This window comes from Hyla sarda, chromosome 4, assembly GCF_029499605.1.
Source record: "Hyla sarda isolate aHylSar1 chromosome 4, aHylSar1.hap1, whole genome shotgun sequence".
Classification (NCBI taxonomy): domain Eukaryota; kingdom Metazoa; phylum Chordata; class Amphibia; order Anura; family Hylidae; genus Hyla; species Hyla sarda.
The window spans coordinates 151,542,814-151,565,247 of NC_079192.1; the positions used below are offsets into that span (position 1 = coordinate 151,542,814).

The following is a 22,434-nucleotide window of genomic DNA, read 5'->3' on the forward strand; positions in this document are numbered from 1 at the left end:
ACCAATTTAGGCCTCAAATGTACATAGTTCGCTCTCACTCCTGGGCCTTGTTGTGCGTACGCAGAGCATTTTACGCCCACATATGGGGTATTTCCGTACTCAGTAGACATTGCGTTACAAATTTTGGGGGTCTTTTTTTTTCCTTTTACCGCTTGTGAAAATAAAGTATGGGGCAAAACCAGCATGTTAGTGTAAAAATGTTTTTTTACACTAAAAGGCTGGTGTAGCCCCCAACTTTTCCTTTTCATAAGGGGTAAAAGGAGAGAAAGACCCTCAAAATTTGTAGTGCAATTTCTCCCAAGTACGGAAATACCCTTGAAATACGTTTCCTTGAAATACGACAGGGCTCCGAAGTGAGAGAGCGCCATGCGCATTTGGGGACAAAATTAGGGATTGCATAGGGGTGGACATAGGGATATTCTAGGCCAGTGATTCCCAAACAGGGTGCCTCCAGCTGTTGCTAAACTCCCAGCATGCCTGGACAGTCAGTGGCTGTCCAGAAGTGCTGGGAGTTGTTGTTTTGCAACAGCTGGAGGCTCCGTTTTGGAAACACTGCCATACAATACGTTTTTCATTTTTATTGTGGGGGACAGTGTAAGGGGGGTGTATATGTAGTGTTTTACTACAGTTTTTTTGCAAAACTACAACTCCCAGCATATACTGATTGCCGAAGGGCATACTGGGAAATGTAGTTATGCAACAGCTGGAGGTACGCAGCTACAACTCCCAGCATGTTGAGACATCTGGAGGGCTACAGTTTAGAAACCACTGCACAGTGATCTCCAAATTGTAGCCCTCCAGCTGTTGCAAAACTGCAAATCCCAGCATGCCCACAGGGCAAACAGCTGTCTGAGCATACTGGGAGTTGTAGTTTTGCAACATCTGGAGGGCTACAGTTTAGAGACCACTGTATAGTGGTCTCCAAACTGTAGCCCTCCAGATGTTGCTAGGCAACTCACCGGCTTCCGTAGGATCCAGGGAGCCTCATCGCCGTCCTTTTCTGCTGCCGATCGCCGCCCGCTGCCGCCGCCGATGGGTAAGTGGACCTTCATAGCCGGTCCTCGTCGGTTTCCCCATTCTGCCCAGCCTACTGTGGGTGGGCAGAACGGGGAAACCGAAAGTTACCCCCCCCCCCCGCCCCCGATCTACTATTGGTCGTTGCTTCTAGACGACAAATAGCAGGGATAGCACCCCTGCCACTTCACTCCTATCCCTTCAGGGGGATCGTGGGTGTCTTAGACAACCCTGATCCCCCTTATTTTCCGGGTCACTGGAGAACCGTATGACCCGGAATTGCTGCAAATCGCCGGTGTAAATTCACCGGCGATTTGCGGCGATCTCCAACATGGGAGGTCTGATGACACCCCTGGGCATTTGCGCGGGGTGCCTGCTGATCGATATCAGCAGTCACCCCGGTCCGGTCCCTGCCCGGCGCGCGGCAGGGACCAAAATTTCCACTGGCGTACAGGTACATCCTGGGTCCTTAAGTACCAGAGTGTCAGGACTTACCCGTACGCCTTGGTTCCTTAACTGGTTAAACACGGAGTTTCTGTGGATCTGACTTGTGATCACATGACCCAGTTACAGTAATGAAACACATGGATGCCACTGTGCTGGAATGAAAAATGGTGCTGTAGGACTACTGATAGTTTTTGCCCATATCATGCACACTCTAACAAACCTGGAGGGCTCATTTAAGCAGTTTATTTACATTGTGTATTTCTTATTATCTAATCCCAACAGACTTGTGGTTAGACAGATCCCTATAATGCAGTATTACAATTTGCTTCTTCTACATGATTAATATACAGTACTGCGTACACAGAGAACCCATCCCACTATGTAAATCTAGTCATATCAAGTAATATCTATTTGCAAAACTACCCGCCTATGTATACGGTATATTTATTAATCGTATGTGTTAACTGTAAGATGGTGTCCTATATTGGACATTTGCCATATCTAGACCAGTAAAAAAAAAAAGCATTGTAAAATCCCATTCCTGTATAAATGTTATTTTGGTGAAAGGGCCGTTAAAAGCTAGTAGTCTCAGTGTGCATGGATGTATATCCCAACACTTAATTCATCTAGTTTGTGTTTGCAGGTGGTAACAAGCCATAATGGAGCCCCGATTTGATTTTAAATATCGACCAAAAGATTCTGTTGTTTTAAACCAACGTAATGAAGACAAGAAAAGAAAATTCAGAAATTCCCAAAATGTAACAGAAGGTTCCTACGGAGTAAGCATCAGAGTCCAAGGAATTGATGGCCATCCATTTATTGTTCTAAATAATAAAGAAGGGAATGTTTCACGAAATGTTTCTATGCCTGAAACAGATCGATTTTCTCAAAGCATAAGCTCTAAGGACAGTCAAAATAGCCTAAAGGACATTATTGAGGATTTCCCTGAAAACCCATACAAACCAGGCATTAGTACATCAAATAAAGTGAATTTTGTACATTCTGGAAATGGCTCTTTGGAATTTAAGGAGGGATCCCTAAAAACAAGCCTGTTAAATTTTCAAAAACATCCTGAGATTTTGAAACCATATGATCCAAATGAACATTTATTAAACATAGACAGCTATAATAAGGCTCCAAGTATGATACTATCTCCTACAGAAAAAGAAAACAAAAAAGACTATTTGTCTTTCATGTCTATGCATAAAGATTCATCCATAAAAAATGTATCCACAAACTTGGTAGATGGCAAGGACATGTCTGCCAAGCAAGAAAACCAAGAGAAGTCTCCAACAGATAATGCTAGTATTTTAAGCAGTACTAGTGATACTTGTACCTCAGAGTATTTTACTTCTAGTAATGGATCACCATATAGTACAAATTCTACAGCAACTACTGAATCTAAGAAGACCAGACCTGATGTTCTTCAATTCAGAAGACAAGATTCAAGTGGGCCAGTTCTTGAGGGATCTCGATCACGTAGGTCTTCTTGTTCATCAACAACTGCAACCTCATCTCATTCTTTGCAAAAATTTTGGCTAGAAGAACAAGAAGATGCTATCTATGCTGATAATGTAAACCGACATGAAAACAGGAGATATATACCTTTTATACCAGGGACAGGCCGTGACATTGACACTGGGTGTATTCCAGGAGTTGATGAGTTGATTGAGAAGTTTGATTCAAATACTTCTACACAAAGACGTGGCAGATCAGCCAAACGGAATAGGATTAATCCAGAAGACAGAAAAAGGGCAAGAAGTGTTGATAGTGCATTACCTTTTGGTCTTCAAGGCAATGCAGATTATTTGAATGAGTTCAGTAAGAATTTGGGGAAATCTAATGAACATTTGTTGAGGCCATCACAGATCTGTCAACAAAAATCACACACACAAAATTATAAGCTACCCTTCAGGAAACAGAACACTGTGGGAAGCCTTGCCAGTCCATCTGCACCATATGAAAGTGTTCATAGGCAAAATTACAGTTCCCTACAATATCGCAAAGACATACAGAATAACAAAGTTACTACTTTGGATCAAATCGATTCAGCCACACTGCCAAGAGCAAGCAAAAGTAATGGAGATCTTACAAGTATGACCTCTACACTAAAAATACAGAACAGAATTGGTGTCCCATCGGATGAGGGAAATAGGAAGGTGAATGCACACAGTTCAGGTCAACGTGCACAGGTTAGTGCTAATATTTACCATGTAATGGATAATGTATTTGGTTTAAAAAATGAATGTGGAAATACAACCTGGCATGATACATGATGAATTTTTAGAAAATAATACAGTCAACATTAACATACCAAAGAGAGTTTTCTGGGACTTCTACATTGTAGTGGTCCAACTCCAGTCAACCAATTAAAAAAGTTTAAATGTTTATGGTAACACTGTGGCCTCTTGTTTTCCTATCAAGATTAGCCCTGTACATACAATCTGACTCATATGTACTCATGCAGTATGCTCCCACACTGTGGCTTATGTAACATAAATACAAGCTATTATATGTAGCTTCCTTTTTGCTTTTGCTGAGAAGAGCACACGGCATTGGTGTTATGTGACATTGGGGGAGATTTATCAAAACCTGTGCAGAGGAAAAGTTGCCCAGTTGCCCATCCAATCAACTTGCTTCTTTCATTTTCAACAAGGCCTCTGCTAAATGAAAGAAGCAATCTGATTGGTTGCTATGGGCAACTGAGCAACATTTCCTGTGCACAGATTTTGATAAATCTCCCCCAAATGTCTTTTCTTAGCTTGGCATGAAGTGGTCTTCGACTGCTTCTGCAGGAAGAGATGGAGCTTGATGCTGATGGTGAAAACATCCAGCTTACATGCTTTTGGCATTAGGTAGACACACCTGCAGGGACCAAGCACAATTTTATTTTGTCTAGCCTTATTTTATCATTACTTTTTCTTTTATAAAGCCATTTTAATCTGGAATCTGGCCTTCTTGACGTTCAGTATGATTGTTACGACTAAAAAATCTTCCTAGCTGAACAGAAGATGGAATAATAAACAAAGTATATACTGGTTAAAGTAAAAGTTTAATACCTGTATTTCAGAAGGGTATACTTTGGTTTGTTGAATTAGGGAGCAAACAGACCACTAGGACAAGGTGGCTCCTTTCCAGAAGTCAAAGCACGGCCACCTAACTGGCAATAACATGAGCTTCGTGGTGCCCTTTCACAATGAACTTTGATTGACTTGGCTGTTATAGAAATCCTGAGCTACTGCTGTGCTCCAATCATTTTAATAAATGCCTTGTCAATCTCATTAACCACTTTGCTGTAGTTGGTCTATGCGATGACTGTTAGAGGGCAATATGCCAGCCGGGAAGAATAAAAGCCTTGCTAGCCACCTTCTTAAGTATGATAATTATTCGGCCTTTGTGTTATTTTCCTGATGTTTTGAGGTTATTCTACTAGCCTCATTTGTAAAGTATTTATAGGGTTGGGAAAAATTATTTTGTTACTTAAATGACTATTAATTTAGTTAAAAGGATCATCCAGTGTTTTTTTCCTTCTTTTTCTTATTTATCCTATATTCCTTGGCTGCAACTAACCGATCGGTATCCTGTCCTCTGGCCCCAGTTTTCTTCAGCATTTTGGGGCCCGGCATGTCACACTATGCAGAGCTTATCGGCGGACGCAGTTTTGTCCGGCCATAGCCGGTTATACACTGAGTGGCAGTGTGGTGTAACGGGCCCAGCCGTCTTCCTGGTGTCTGGGCCCATTACATCACACTGCCACTAAGTGTATCACTGGCTTAGGCAAGACATTCGAGAAGATCAACGCAGTGTGACATGTTGGCCTCCAGAATTCATAAGAGGACGGGAGCCCAATATCGGTGCACTAGGGGCGCAGCGGGATGTAAGTTAAGGTTTGTTATAGAATAAATAAAAAAATGGGCTGGATAAACCTTTTAAATCAAATAATGGCAAATAAACTTTTACATGAAAATATAAATACTAACATTCTAAGTATTATTGGGTGGTAATGTAGAGTCTCTTGTGTATGCCTATTTTTAGTTGATGTGGCATGCATAGGTTGTCTGCCATTTTTATTCCTATTTCCCCATCTTTCTTAAAGACATTTTATCCCAGATTCAAGGGATAGGGGATAAGATGTCTGATCACGGAGGTCCTGTCGCTGGGGACCCCACAATCTCTTATGCAGACACCCACCTGTGGCAGCTGCACAGAGCGATGTTCGCTCCGTGTCTGAAGGGTCACGATTACAGGGTCAGATGTTCGTGAAGTCACGACTTTGCCCCCTTGTGACGTCATGCCCCCTCAAAGTTTATGGGAGGGGGCTTCTATTTACTCCAAGCACCGCTTTGTTCTGTTTTCATGCACAGGACCCACACCTGGAAGTGCTGGAGTACGTCTTTTTAACCCCTTAATGACCAGCGCAGTACATGCAGTCATGGCCGTAAATGTTCGCACCCCTGAAATTTTTCTAGAGAATTAAGTGTTTCTCACAAAAAAGGATTGCAGTAATACATGTTTTGCTATATACATGTTTATTCCCTTTGTGTGTAATGGAACTAATCCAAAAAGGGAGGAAAAATAGCAAATTGGCCATAATGTCACACCAAACTCCAAAGATGGGCTGGACAAGATTATTGGCACCCTTAACTTAATATTTGGTTGCACACCCTTTGGAAAAAATAACTGAAATCAGTCGCTTCCTATAACCATCAATAAGCTTCTTACACCTCTCAGCCAGAATGTTGGACCACTCTTCCTTTGCAAACTGCTCCAGGTCTCTCTTATTGGAAGGATGCCTTTTCCCAACAGCAATTTTAAGATCTCTCCACAGGTGTTCAATGGGATTTAGATCTGGACTCATTGCTGGCCACTTCAGAACTCTCCAGCACTTTGTTGCCATCCATTTCTGGGTGCTTTTTGATGTATGTATGGGGTTATTTTCCTGCTGGAAGACCCAAGATCTCGGACGCAAACCCAGCTTTCGGACACTGGGCTGTACAGTGCGATCCAAAATCTGTTGGTAATTCTCAGATTTCATGATGCATTGCACACATTCTAGGCACCTAGTGCCAGAGGCAGCAAAAAAAAAAAAAACAACAAAAAACATAATTGAATCTCCACCATATTTTACCGTAGGTACTGTGTTCTTTTCTTTGTAGTCCTCATTCCATTTTCGGTAAACAGTAGAATGATGTGCTTTACCAAAAAGCTCTATCTTGTTCTCATCTGTCCACAAGATGTTTTTCCATAAGGATTTTGGCTCACTCAAGTTCATTTTGGCAAAATTTAGTCTTGCTTTTTTTATGTGTCTGTGTCAGCAGTGGGGTCCTCCTGAGTCTTCTGACATAGTGTTTCATTTAATTTAAATGTTGACGGATAGTTGTCACTGACGCCGATGCTCCCTGAGCCTGCAGGACAGCTTGCATATCTTTGGAACTTGTTTGGGGCTGCTTATCCACCATCCGGACTATCCTACGTTGCCTTTAATCCAATTTTCTCTTCCGTTCATGCCCAGGGAGATTAGCTACAGTGCCATGGGTTGCAAACTTCTTGATTAATGTTGTGCACTGTGGACAAAGGCAAATCTAGATTTCTGGAGATGGACTTGTAACCTTGAGATATTTTTCCACAATTTTGGTTCTTAATTCCTCAGACCGTTCTCTTCTCCTTTTTCTGTTGTCCATGCTTAGTGTGGCACACACAGACACACAATGCAAGGACTAAGTGAACTTTTCTCCTTTTTTATCTGCTTTCAGATGTGATTTTTTTTTTTTATATATTGCCCACACCGGTTATTTGCCCCAGGTGAAACAATCTTATGTTTCCACCATTTTGAAAGGGTGCCAATAATGTTGTCCAGACCATTTTTGGAGTTTGGTGAGACATTGTCTAATTTCCTTTTTTTCCTTCCTTTTTTGGTTTAGTTCCAATACACACAAAGGGAATAAAAATGTGTATAGCAAAACATGTGTTACTGTAATCATTTTGTGATAAATACCGTATATACTCGAATATAAGCCGACCCGAATATAAGCAGAGGCCCCTAATTTCACCACAAAAACCCAGGATAAATTATTGACTCGACTATAAGCCTAGGGTGGGAAATACATTAACCCCCCCCATGTCATCATTGACACCCCCGTCATCGTCACCCCCGTCATCGTCACCCCCCCCCCCCCCCCGTCATCATCACTGCCTGTCAATCCCTTTCAGTGGTCTTCAATCTGCGGACCTCCAGATGTTGCAACATGCTGGGAGTTGTAGTTTTGAAACATCTGGAGGTCCGCAGATTGAAGACCACTGCGGCCTTCGTCATCATCCAGACCCCCCTTTGGTTTTCTACTCACCTCCCCTTGGTGGGAAGGAAGGGTGAGCTGGTCCGGGCCATATATGCTGCAGTGATGGGGAGGATTAGTAGTTCCGGGCTGTCCATCTTCACTTGGAGGCCCTCTTCTCCGCTCCGGGCCGGCCCCGTACTAGTGACTTGCCTTGACGACGACGCTCTGGGCCGGCCCCGGACTAGTGACGTTGCCTTGACGACGACGCACAGGGACATCCATGCGCAGCAGATGTCCCTGCGCATGAACGTCCCTGTGCGTCGTCATCAAGGCAACGCCACTAGTCTGGGGCCGTCCTGGAGCAGAGAAGAGGGCCTCCCGGTGAAGATGGACAGCCCGGAACGACTTACCCTCCCCACTGGACAGTCCCTGCAGCATAGATGACCCGGACCAGCTCACCCTTCCTTCCCACCGAGGGGAGGTGAGTAGAAAACTAAAGGGGGGTCTGGATGATGACGAAGGCCGCAGTGATCTTCAACCTGCGGACCTCCAGATGTTTCAAAACTACAACTCCCTCCATGCTGGGAGTTGTAGTTTTGCAACATCTTGAGGTCCGCAGGTTGAAGACCACTGATGAAGGGATTGACAGGCGGTGATGATGAAAGGGGGGATGATGACGAGGGGGATGATGACGGGGGTCTGGATGATGACATGGGGATGATGTATCTCCCATCCTAGGCTTATAGTCGAGTCAATAACTTTTCCTGGGTTTTTGAGGTGAAATTATACTTGAGTATATATGGTACCAGGGAAATAACAGGTAGTAAGTGAGATGCCTGAGTAATCAAGTGCACATATATCGCTTGTACAATACTCAGCTGTCAGTCAATGCGTATACTAGAAAAATCTCCTGGGTAAATCCCAAAAGGCCCTTTATCTGGCTCCTACAAAACAATATGGAACAATGACAGGACAGGACCAGAATATGTGAAAGACCGTGCCCAGCCCCACCCCACAACGCCAGTATTGAGGGGGAATATTTGGGTTCAGTTTGTTAAGCAGTGCAGGAGTGTGATACTTAGTTATATTTTAATAGTTCCGACATTTATGCATGCGGTGATACCAAATATGATTATGATTATTTACATAATTTTATTTGGAAATGGGGGGGGGGGTGATTCAAACTATTATTAGGGAAGGGGTAAATTCACATTTATTAATAATTATATGTATGTGTATATATTTTAACACATTATTATAAAAAAAAATTTTTTGTCCCCATTAGATTGCATACAGTGATCAATGCTCTGCCATAGCACAGCATTGATAATTGTTATCAGTGCTCCTTTACTTCTGCCTGTCGTAGCTGGCTGCAGTATAGGAGAGACTATCAGACAACACGGAGCACAGTAAGGGACCTCTGGCCATCCTCTCAGCTGATCGAATCACAGCGATTTCAACCCAGTGAATCCCGATTAGCATCCTTGAGCTAAACTGCAGTTAATTTCAGGACTTTTAGATGCCGCAGTCAACTTTGATTAAGACATCTTAAGGGTTATTGCCAGACATCACCACGATAGGTGATGTTCGTCATTAGCCACAGGTCCCTGTTAGGATGCACGGCCAGCTGCTGAGTATGCCGCATAGTTCAGTAGCATGCACAGGAAAGCTCTGTGATACCTACTGGTGGGAGTCTCGCCGGCAGATATCGGATTAGGTATCGGGGACATTTGCACTAGTAAAAGTACTAGTGGAAATGCCCAATATCGGTACCGGTATCAGAATATCCCTAGTCTGAGCTATCATGAGAGATGTAATAGATAATGATGTAATCATGTAGATCAGAAGTCAGTAACACATGGCAGAATTTCTACACATTAGTGCATGCAGTTTTCTGGTTTTCACAGTAATGAAATATATGTGTACAGTTTACCTGTCATTTAAGACATGACACTGCGTGAATACTGGTGGGGAGTAAGCATTATATGGGGGGGGAAAACAGAGTGCTTTCTTAATCCCTTGGCAACCCATGATAGTTCCAATCCATCAAAGTGCTGCTTAAGGTGTATGAAGTGGGCTCCTGACTCGAGCTTGCTTCATACTCGACAACTCACACCTTCAATAGCTAATAGCCGACATACATAATCTCTGCGGACAGTTATTAACACTTTAAATGCCGCTCTCAAAGTTACCAATGGCTTTTAAATGCATGTTAGAGGTATCGTTAGTTGTGCAGTAAATTGGATCTCCTGGCCGTGACAGTATTGTGGTCAGGAAATCCATTATCCCTCCAGCCTGAGGGCTTACCTGAGCCATTGTGGCTGCCAATGTGCTCCTATTGATGGCTTCTCTGTAGCAGGTTCTACAAGTAGAGCACAGGTTTCATTGATCAATGCAGTCCCTAAAGGGGCTTAAAATCCCCCCCCCCCCCCACACACAAAAAAAGTGCAAACTCCTTCCATAATAAAATTTTAAATCACCCCTTTTTACCATTTTTCTAATGAAAAGTATAAAAAGAAAAACCATAACCATCAACACCAAAATTGTGCCAACAAAAACTACAAATCACTGCAAAAAGTGAGACTATTTTGCTGAAGAAAAAAAAATTATAGGGGTCAGAAAATGGTAATTGTAGAATAAAAATAAATTTCTAAAGTAGTAAAGTAATTAGTAGAAGTAGTAAAACATGACAAACTATACAAATTACGGTAGGTATTGTTGTAATCGTACCGGCCTAAAAAAATCAAGATAACATGTCTGCTTGACCCCACAGTGAATGGCATAAAAAAAAAAAAAAAAAAAAACCTAAATTGGCCTTTTTTTTTTTTTTTTTTTTTTTACCTCACAAATAATTTTTTGCGGGGGTTTTGAAGTATGTTATGGAAAAATAGAGGAAGTTATTACAAAGTACAATTGGTCCCACAAACATCAAACGTTCATATGGGTGTATAGATGAATAAATAAGAGTTATGGCTATGAAAAGGCAAGGAGAAAAAAAAATTATAAAGTCAGACATCGAAAATTCGCCCAATCCGGTACTACCGTGGAAAACTTTTTTTTTTTTTTTTTAAATCAACTGGTGCCAGAAAGTTAAACAGATTTGTAAATTATTTTAAAAATCTTAATCCTTCCAGTACTTATTAGCTGCTGAATACTACAGACGAAATGGTTTTCTTTTTGGAACACAGTGCTCTCTGCTGACATCATGACCACACTGCTCTCTGCTGACATCTCTGTCCATTTTAGCAACTTTCCAGAACAGCATATGTTTGCTATGGGGATTTTCTCCTACTCTGGACAGTTCTTAAAATGGACAGAGATGTCAGCAGGGAGCACTGTGCTCATGATTTCAGCAGAGAGCTCTGTGTTCCAAAAAGAAAATAATTTCCTCTGTAGTATTCAGCAGCTAATAAGTACTGGAAGGATTAAGATTTTTTTTAATAGAAGTAATTTACTTACTGTTTAACTTTCTGGCACCAGTTGATCATAATAAAAAACGTTTTCCACGGGAGTACCCCTTTGAGGGGTCAAACTGTTAAAGGAGAATTCTGTAGTTTATTCATTTTTTTTTCATTTTAATAGCAAAAAGCTAATTTTATATTGTGCACGGTGATACAGTTTGCTCATATAATAAAGGATGTCCTATGCCTTACATTTATTGTTTATTTTGGCAGATATTGTAGTGGTTTAAAATTTTAATTTACAGTTGTGCCAGATTTGTACAATACATTGTAAGATTTGTCTTCTCACTCAGAAATTGTTATAAAAAAGACATACGGTAGTAACTTTCTTCCAAAAACAGGGCCATACCTGTCCTCAGGTTGTGTGTAGTATAACAACTCTGGTCCATTCACTTAAATAGAGCTAAGTTGCAATACTATACACCAGGGTTTCCCAACCTAGTCCTCAAGGCACACCAACAGTCCAGGATTTTAATTTTTCCCTGTTCTATTCCAATGGAGTAACTGAAAAAACCCGGAATGTTGGTGTGCCTTGAGGACTGGGTTGGGAAACACTGATATACACAACCTGAGAACTAAAATGGGGCTATAGCTTGAAGAGAGCACCTAAAGGTTTCTAAACTTGTGCAGAGTAAGTTTGACCAGTCTCCTATAGTAACCAATTAAATTGGTTCTTTCACTTTTAACAAATTATGGGTAACTTGTCAACTCTTCCTCTGTACCTGTTTCAATTAAATCTCCCCTAATAATACTACCAGTGCAGGTATCTGAAGGATAAAGTCAGGGCCGGTTTTAGACTGTGTGGCCATGGGCAAAAATTTTAAATGGGGCCTCCAGATTGCGTGACCAAAGATCACCATGTTGCGCTCCCTGAATTATGCTACATCTCAGCTAATGTAAGTAAATGAGATTGCACTGCAAACCACAAATGGCTGTGACTACAACATGGCAAACGTAATAATTCCATCCAGGATGTATTTGTGGCTGGGGTAATTTTGGTTCGCAATGTTACCCTATTTAGTGCAAATCAGCTCAGCTCCCCCCTCTGCAAGAACAAAGTGCACAGACAGCTGTGGAGTAACAGCAACTTGTAATGACACATGTAGAGAAATCCAGCGCAAATCAGTTCTTGCTTTTTAGGTGGTTTATTAAATGCTTAAAACAGCATAATAAAAAGTGTGGTCACTGAAAACCATACATTTTATAATGCAGTTATCAGCATTTAACCTCTTAAGGATGCAGGGCGTACCCCTTGTCATAGCGGGTCAGTCCCAGTAGCTAAGGAAAGCCGGGACCCTGGGCTAATGGTGTGCAGCACCGATTGTTGTGCCGCATGCTATTAACCCTTTAGACGCAACATTCAAAGTTGATCACCGCATGTAAAGTAACAAAAATTACACTCCCGGCAACTCAGCCGGGCTGATCGGGACCATTGCAGTGAAATCGCGATGTTCCGATCATCTAGAACGCAAGTGGAAGGTCGGTTACCTGCCTCCGGTGCGTCCGATTGGCGATTAATTGCTCCAAGCCTGAAATCCAGGCTTGAGCAATCGACCACCGATAACACTGATCCAGGGGTGTGGAAATTAAAAAAAAAACTACTTGTCCAAGGGACTAAAGCGGAACACAATCTACTTGTCCCTCAAGAAAATCCACTTGTCCTGGTAGATAAAAGAATTTCAACCAAAATAGTACGATCCCCCCCCCCCCCCCCACTAGACCACCAGGGATGGTTATAAGATCCCTTTAGACACTACTGTCAACTTAGACAGAGGTGATCTAATGGTTTAATAGCGGCCACGGCGATCGCAGTATGCCGGGCTATTAGCGGCGGGAGAGCTGTAGCTAGATCCTTTTGTGCCCGAGGCAAGCCCAGAAAAGTCTAGATGTAACTTTTTGATCTCCTTATAAAACATTTCTCATATGAAGTGACCAAAAATTAATAATTCTGGACTATTTTTTACATTTACACCGTTCACCGTACGGTTTAATTAACATTATATTTTAATAGCCTGGACATTTCCACATGTAGCGATACCACTTATGTTTATTTTTGTACATTATTTTTATTTAAAGAAAATTGGAAACTTTTATTAGGAAAGGGGCTTATTCACATATAGACGCACTTTTTAAAATATTTTAATCACTATTTTTCAGTCTTCATAGGGACTTGTGTTACTGAGGGGTGTTCTGCTTCTCCAGTTTATATGGTGCATTTTGTGTCAGAAAATGCTGGAAGTTGCATTTAGTTACTAGATAACTACAACTCTCAGCATGCCCTGATACAGCCTATGGTTGTGTGGGTGTTGCAGCATGTTGCACTGTATAGTAGTACAGTTAAGGTTATTGTGTAACATGCTGGGAGTTGTAGTTTTGGTTCGGGTCAGCTGCAGAGCCATAGGCTGTGTCAGGGAATACTGGGAATTGCAGTTAGTAACTACAACTCCCAGCATGCCCTGATACAGCCTATGGCTCTGCAGCTGACCCGAACCAAAACTACAACTCCCAGCATGTTGCACTTTATAGTTCTACAGTTCAGGTTATGGTGCAACATGCTGGAAGTTGTAGTTTTGGTTCGGGCGTGTTTGCGTGCATCCGTGGGGCTCTTGGTCGGCGGGCAAGTATGAAGGGTGGGATTCTGGTGGTGCAATTTAGTGCGGGTGGCCAGAAGCCACTAAAAATAAATCAAATTAGATAGCACAACTGGCGCCCCCATCCCCCCCCCCCCCCCCCCGAGACACGGGCCCTTGGACACTGCCCTAATGCCCGACGTACCAGTCAGCCCCTATACACAACATACATACATACATACATACATACACATGTCATACATGCACCAGCCACTGTCCCCATATCATACATACACACATACCCCCGCCACTGCCCCCCCACATCATACATTACATACACACATCACAGATACATCATACACACATACACTCACACCATACATAAACAAACATCATACATACACCCACCGCTGCCACTCATCATACATTACATACACATCACACACAGACATCATACACACATCACATATACACTCACACCATACATATGCACACATCATACATACACCCGCCGCTGCCCCCCCAATCATACATTACATACCCATCACACACAGACAGACATCATACACACATTATACATTACATACACATCACACATCCACTCACACCATACATAGACAACCACCCTTCCTGCCGCTGCCACCCGTATTCTCGGTCTCCTCACCTGAGCCGCCATGACTGGACATCAGAGCTGTAGTCACACTGGCCGGTGTGAGGTGAGATTTCCGTCCTCTCCCTCACCCCCCCTGCTCTGTGTTTTCCCCGTGCAAACTAGCAACCTCCCCGTGGTGGATTAGGTCCTGTGGAGACAGAGCAGGGGGAGGGGGAGGGATAGAGCTGTGTGCGGGGGATGGAGCTGTGTACCGAGCTGTCTACATCCTTTCTCTCCCTCTGCTGTGTCTTCTGAGCTGCGTCCTCCATCCTCCGGGAGGGGAGATAAGGGGGCGTGGCTTAATTATGTAACGCAAACATGCGACCTCGGGCTCTGCGGTCAGCTGGGGGCCACCGCCCCCCCCCCCCCATACACTCTGAGTGCCGGTGTGAGGAGACTTGCATCCGCTCCTGCACCTCACACCGGCATTAAAGAAAAATAAGGGGGAAGTCGGTCTGTCCCTGCTTGCCCGATACAGGGCTAAATTTATGAACAATTCACCTGCCCGGCGCCCAATACTACTTGTCCCGGGCGTCGGGCGATAGGATTTCCACATCCCTGCTGATCATTGCCATGTTAATGCTTGGCAGTGATCTGTGTAGATGATTGTGTGCAGTATTATAGCCCCTAGAGGGGGCTATAACATTGCAAAAAAAAAAAATTTGTGTAGAAAACGTTAATAAAGATAATTTAACCCCCTTCCCTAATAAAAGTAATAATCACCCCCCTTATTCTCATTTAAAAAAAAAATTGCAAATAAAAATAAACGTGTGGTATCTCCAAGTGCGGAAATGTCCGAACAATAAAAATATATCATTAATTAAACTGCACGGTCAATGGCGTATGCACCAAAAAATTCCAAAGTCCAAAATAGCGTATTTTTGGTCACTTTTTATATCATGAAAAAATGAATAAAAAGCAATCAAAAAGTCCGATCAATACTAAAATGGTACCGCTAAAAACTTCAGAACACGGCGCATACTGCCCCGTACGCGGAAACATGGAGGGGGCATGTCGGCCACCGTGCCGTGCTGGGGTCGGCACGCTCCCTTCCAGCAGACTGCCAGGGCCCTGTTCAGGAGATCATGGGGTCCGGCTGCTGGGACCCCCCGCAATCGTTAACTTTGGATAAGGGGATAAGTTATGTTTCACTACAGAACGCTTTTAATAAACCACCTAAAGGTTTGTGCTGGATCTCTCTGTGTGACCACATTTACTTAAAGGGGTTCTCCGGTGCTTAGACATCTTATCCCCTATCCTAAGGATAGGGGATAAGATGCCTGATCGCGGGAGTCCCGCCGCTGGGGACCCCCTGGATCTTGCACGCGGCACCCCGTTTTTAATCAGTCCCCGGAGCGCCCCGTGTGACGTCATGCTCTGCCCCTCAATGCAAGCCTACGGGAGGGGGCGTGTGGTCGCCGGTAATCAGACCCGGAGCGAACACGCTCCGTGGACTGATTACAAACTGGGTGCCGCATGCAAGATCCTGGGGTTCCCCAGCTGCGGGACTCTCGCAATCAGGCATCTTATCCCCTATCCTTTGGATAGAGGATAAGATGTCTAAGCACTGGAGTACCCCTTTAATTAGCTGAGATTCAGCATGATTCAGGTGGAAAAAATGGCGATCTTTGACTGTGCTACCCATTTTTGTCATGTAGCCCTAGCCTAATAGTGTGACCTTATGTTCTTCATACAGTCAGTCGCCACACACACTAATACAGTGATCTTTTCATTGCTGCCTATCGGTAATAGCGCTTACATATACTATAACAGTGATCTTCTCAGTGCTGCCTGTCAGTAATAGCACCCACATATACTGTAACAGTGATCTTCTTAGTGCTATCAGTAATAGTGCCCACATATAACAGTGATCTTCTCAGTGCTGCCTGTCAGTAAAAGCACTAATGTTATTCTTCACACAGTAATAGTTCTCCTCTTAATGCCCCACATCTTTGTGCCTCCTACTGTGTAATAATGTCCACCTTTTGTGCTCCAGATCATTTTGCACCATAATCTGTACTACAGATCATGGTGCAAAATATTAGCCCTCAAGCAGCCCCATATATGAAAATAATTGAAATTTATAGGAGGACAGTCTTTTTCATTTATAGCAGTACAATGCTAGAAAAGCATATAACATGGGTATCATTTAAATCATATTGACCCACAGAATAAACAGAACTTGTCAGTTTTACTGTAAAGTGCACTTTGTAAAAACCACACAAATAACTCAAAAAAGGCTAAAACGGTCTAAAGAGGCGCTGCTTTTGGAGGTCACAAATCTGAGAGACTCAGGCCAGCACAGGACAAGAAATTTTTATTTGCAAAAAGGACAACGCGTTTCAGCACAGAGTGCCTTCCTCAGGTCCAAACGTATACAGCACTCTTCAATTACTGATTGACTGGGAGCGGGATACCTGGGGGCACGGTGCGGGGTCAGCATCTCTTACACCCATCAGTAATTGAAGAGTGCTGTATACATTTGGACCTGGGGAAGGCCCTCTATGTGCTGAAACGCATTGTCCTTTTTGCAATTAAAAATTTCTTGTCCTGTGCTGGCCTGAGTTTCTCCGTTTTGTGACCTCCAAAAGCAGCACCTCTTTAGACCGTTTTTGCCTTTTTTAGTTATTCGTGTCGTTTAACTGTCTCTTCCGCCAAGAGTCCAGTCCTGGTCAGAGTGCAGCAGCCTCCTATTACCTCTATCCACCAACTCTCAACAGAGATTTGCGCCAACAAGTGAGTAAAATCACCTAGGTGTGGTGGAGGGACCTACAGAGTCTTTTTCTTCTTACAAAGGGATAGCCCCCTTTCTCTCGCTTTTTATCCTCCATTTCTGTGTAAAAATTAAAATCCTCCAAAATTTTCAAAATTGCATTTTCTTTTCAATTTCCCCACAAAATAATAATAATGGTTGCACCATACCTTTTTTTTTATAGTAAAATGAAAAGTGTCATTACAAAGTACAATCGGTGGTGCAAAAAACAACAAGCTCAAATGGGTCTGTGGATGGAAAAATTTGAGTAATGGCAAAAATATAAATTAGCTGTGTCAACAAGGGGTTAAAATCTTAAATCACTCCCCACAATATATGTTACTGGTTCCACAGTCACTAGGCTGCAATATATGTGCTGAAATTGAATATTTTAACCCCCCCCCCCTCTCCTTCCATACTTTCCCCTATTACCTTCTCCTTTCTTTATCCATTGCACAGAGCCCAAACACGGCACACACAGACTTACAATGTAACTGCAAAGACCTGGGATGACCTAATCGGGAAAGTCCTAGCCTATAGGATTCATCGCAGGTCCTATCTATGGGCTTCTGAATCCTGGACAGATTTTAGGGCTATACTCGGCTTACTCGCACTACTGTATTTTGCAGTGATTTGCTAAAAATGTTGCAAAATGCAATATTGTTAGTATAGACCTAAAGCTTTTCAGGGGGCTTTTGGATGGGGGCCCTGGGCAACTGCCCAGGTTGCCCCCCTCCTAACGTCAGCCCTGGATGAAGTTATGGCATAATTAGGTATTATATTTTTGGCTCATACTGATGTTACATTACTTGGGATTGAATGGGATTGAATTATTTAATGTAAGAAAGTCGTGTACTGAGCACAAATAAAATGCAGATTTGCACTTGTAGTTCTATGTAGATAAATCAGTCATGGTGTTTTTCCTATTGATGTTGATATGGCAAGGATGACAAATCGTGGTCTTGTCAGACTGTATTACTAATCCCTACTCCACCCATTTGTCTATCTGATGAAAATATATGTACATAGTAGGGTGGAGAATGTAAATGAAGACCTTTCCTGAGTCCTCTGTTCCTCCCTTTAGAAAGAATGCACCCTCTTTCAATCATTTGTTCAGCTGTTGAATGGTTAAATATATCATGTAATGCTTTGTTCTAAATGTGTTACTACAAAGATAAAGTCATAACCATAAGAATTTGTTCCTGTGGTGAAGCCAGGAGTGCTAAACTAATGGAAACAGCCTTGAAATGGCTTCTGAACTGCAGGGTTCCATATATCTCTCCAATATATGGTTTATGTCACTTAAATGTCACTTTCCTTCTGCACAACACTTTTTTGTTCTTATTACTAAATAAATACAGTGCTTGTATACGCATTTGGTGACTTTGAAAGAAATGGCCAAACTTATGTCATCATTATTGGTTATACAAGATATAAAGGGTACCCTCTGACATTACCATAAAAGAGAACCTGTCAGGTCATTGGGGTCAGAACCTGTTCTCCTTAGCTCTTTGTGTTCCCACAGGGAGCTAATAGCAACTTTGAATGGGTCCCCATAACCCATTATCCAGGCAAAGGGGAGGGGATTCTGCAGCTTTAGGTCACTCTCTCCTCACCACCCTTTCACCCTGACAGACTTGATTTACAGCCTGAGTGCAGGGCTTTTCTATACACCCAGGCTGTCAATCAAGTATAATGTGAGAGGGGGGTGTGGTGAGCGTAATTGGAAGTCACCAGGTCTCCTCCCCTGTGACTTGATGACTAGTCACATGAAGCCCATAGAAAGTTTTTTTATTTATCTATTTTTTTAATTTTTTTATAGCTTTCTGGGGGAATGCTGAGGATAACAGTGTTGGAACACTTTTCTCCTCACCTATTAGGGCCTGGATCCCTTCCATGAGGACCTGGCAGGTTCATTTTAAAGGGATTATCCAGCAGTTTGAAAAACAGAACTAATTTCTTTAAAAAATTGAGCTAAGTTGTAATACCACACACAACCTCTGGAATGTTGTGGTGCTGTTTTTGGAACTAATTCTCTGTTTTTCTGTTGCTGGATGACTCCTTCCTCAGGTTGGGCCATCAGTATTAGATTAGCTGGGATCTGACATCAAACACCCTTGCTGATCAAATGGTTAAAAGGGCCAAATCACACGTGGGTACTGCTGCCGCTTCTGTGTTTACAAGTGATTCTATTTGCAATTGGCGTACTACATAATATTGATAGCATATCATGAAGATGAGTCATCAATTTTTAAAGCTTAGATAGCACCTTTTAAGGTTGCCTATTGCCAATTTTTTTTTTTTTTTGGGCAGAAAAAAGGTAATAAATTCATTAAATATTTGTGACCATCTTAATGGCAAATTATTTACACATGTAATAAGAAAGCCAGTCATGGCTGACAGCTGTTCTTTCTGGCTTCCCAATAAGCAAGCACACTCTTAGATTTCATTTTTAGGGCAATGTCACTTAATTATACTTATTAACAATGAAATTGCAACACCAAGAAGGAAAAGTTGTGAAATTATGGAAATCATAGGATCGATAGACATGTTAATGATATGTAAATGATAAAAATAGAAACAAAATATTTAATACATCTTGATTTATGCCACATTAAGTATGAGCACTACGCACAGAAATACACACACTTATACGCCTTGGCATGCTATCATGCTATGAGATTATTAATGGTTGTCTGAGCTATGTTCTGCTATGCTGAATGCAAGATCCACCGCTGGAAGCTTCCTTTGCAGTTGCTGACCAATGACATGCCGGATGTGTTAATGGGAGACAAGTCTGAAGATACTGCAGGCGGTTGGAGCACATTTAGGCTATGCAGGCTGCTCATGGTAGCAGGAGCAACATGCAGCCTGGTGTTGCTGTGTTTAAAAAACTGCTCTTGGGACACTGAGGAAATTTGACCGTACCTCTGGTCCCACAACCAAATCACTATAACGACGAGCTGTTGGTATACCTGGAATGAGAGGCCCAGCTACTATACATTATGTATTCCTATGCTATAATACCTGTATTAGGACAGGTGTGATCTTCTCTCATGAATGCCTTTTCATGTCATTGCCCACATGGTCTATTTACCAAACTCAGGCTATCATTGCGTCTGAGACAAAAGGGAGACTCTTTCTTCAAGAGGATAGACCTTTATTGCTGTCTTACTCTGCACCATGATAGTCTTTGAGAGCTGTGGCAAGAGGCTAATGGAACATCTGTAGCTGGGCATCTGACTCCTAGCCCAATGTCTTGTAAGAGCCTTCTAATGGTTTGTGTAGACACTGTTTGATTCCCTTGGCTTGATATGTAATGTCCACTGGATTACTACATACCATTCTTCTAATTTTACTATATGCCCATGCAAATATTCACCTCCTTTTTGCTGTCATTACAGATAGTTGTTGGTCTCCCAACCACAGTGATAAAACAGTGATAAAATCTTTGCCAATGTGCTAGTGATGTGCTGGAATGATAAACCAAGGTGTCTCAGTTTTAAGGATTATGTCACTCTGTGGGATGATAACTGACACCCAGATGAACAGGAGGCATGATGTGACTGTACTGACTTAAACCGATTTCTGAGGTTTCATGTGGCTGAATAAATTAGCCTTTTAAATCTTTAAGCTTCTCACACATGCCGCAGTTTGGAGCTAGGGGCTGCAATTTCAATGTTGATGTTATTTATTTATAAAAGATGGAGTCTGCCATCCAGATAAAAACTAAGCAGTAAGTATTACCAGGATGGGATAGTCCATTTAATTTGACAGTACCCAGCCTAATAACACCACCTCAATTAAGACCTGAGGGTACCTGGCTCTTCTTCTCGTGGCATTGGGTACCTGGGTAATAATGGCAGAGGGGGGATGTTAGGGCTTGCTGTTTTATGGACTAACACTTTGCACTTGCTTAATAATGTATGCAATCTATTAGACTGCTTCACTACGAAGTCTAGAATAAGTTTAAAAAAAAAAGCACATGACAGTAAAAAAAATTAGAATAAAAACACAAAATGTCCCTTATTAACCATTTGTGTTAAATTTATAAATTAAAATAATTTTTTTTTAAACTATACGCTGCTAGTCTGACAGTTCTCATATCCATTGTAGTCCTAAACAATCCTGCAAATTTGTCAGAAGAGTTTTAATACCAAAATGCCAATGGCAGCCTCCTGGTTGTGATATATATGTGTGTGTGTGTGTATATATATATATATATATATATATATATATATATATATATTACACACACAAATAGAGACTTAAAAATGGTGATGAGAGATCACCGAAACTTTGTTTGCTACCTCATGGGATAAAAAGCACACGTTTGTTTCACGCAATCTGGTGTGCTGCATATATATCTACTTTATATAAACAAATGGATAGATATATCTATTACTTGTTTATTTTTTTGCGTCGCTACATTTTGCTTAGGCATACCTTTTTACTGATATCCCGATCTAAGGTGTAATGCTGGCTTATTTTTGTGTGTTGATTTCAATACCTAGAACAGAATGTTCGAAACTCAACTTGCCCAACTCTTCTTTACCCCATTGTCTGCTTTTGGGGAGACCGTTGGGCTGCCCCACTGTAAGTTTTTGTTGGCCATTTTTTTGCCTCTGACATCCTAAAGTTATGAAGAAATGGCACTCTTTATTTAAATGTATTTAATGCATTTAAAGGGGTAATTCTGGCATTAACCACTTCCCGCAGAATACCTTATATAAACGTCGGGTTATGCAGCTAGTTCACGCATCCTACCATTTATATAAAGCATTCAGTTAATCCGGCGATGCGCGGCATCGCATGGGTTAACTGGCAGAAGTCCCACTGTTACTGGCAGGAGACAACTTCTGCCTGACATCCCAGGACCATCTGTGATTGGTCCTGGTCAGCGATCACAGTGTATCAGCTTCTTTGTTACAGTAATACCGGCTCTGATGCTCTCACTTCTGTCTGAGTAGCGGTCGGAGCCAGAGTTGGTGTAGCAGAAGAAAGATACTGTAGAAAAAGCTTTTATAAAAGATAAGAAAAAGTAAAAAAAAAAAAGTTATAAAACAGTGCCCAGCAGTGCCCCTTACCGCAGCTGCTGTTCTCCCAGTCTGAAGTCTGCAGCCTGTGTCTGCAGTGAAGATTCTTGTCACTGTCACTGAATACAACAGTGACAGTACAGTGCCCAGCAGTGTCCTTGCAGTGACCCTTACCCTGCTGCTGTCCTCCCTGTCTGACGTCTGCAGCCTGTGTGATCTGACAGACT

At 42.2% G+C, this 22,434-nt stretch overlaps 1 protein-coding gene across 7 annotated transcripts in view; it reads left to right on the forward strand.

The window, feature by feature from the left end:
• Positions 1-22,434, forward strand: part of CGNL1 (cingulin like 1) — a 144,764-nt gene that overhangs the window by 35,850 nt on the left and 86,480 nt on the right. For all 7 annotated transcript variants that reach the window (XM_056572407.1, XM_056572409.1, XM_056572408.1 and 4 more), the window contains exon 2: positions 2,105-3,653. In XM_056572407.1, coding sequence (XP_056428382.1) covers positions 2,121-3,653 — 1,533 coding nt within the window. In that variant the 5' untranslated portion in view covers positions 2,105-2,120. The remainder of the gene's footprint in view (positions 1-2,104; positions 3,654-22,434) is intronic.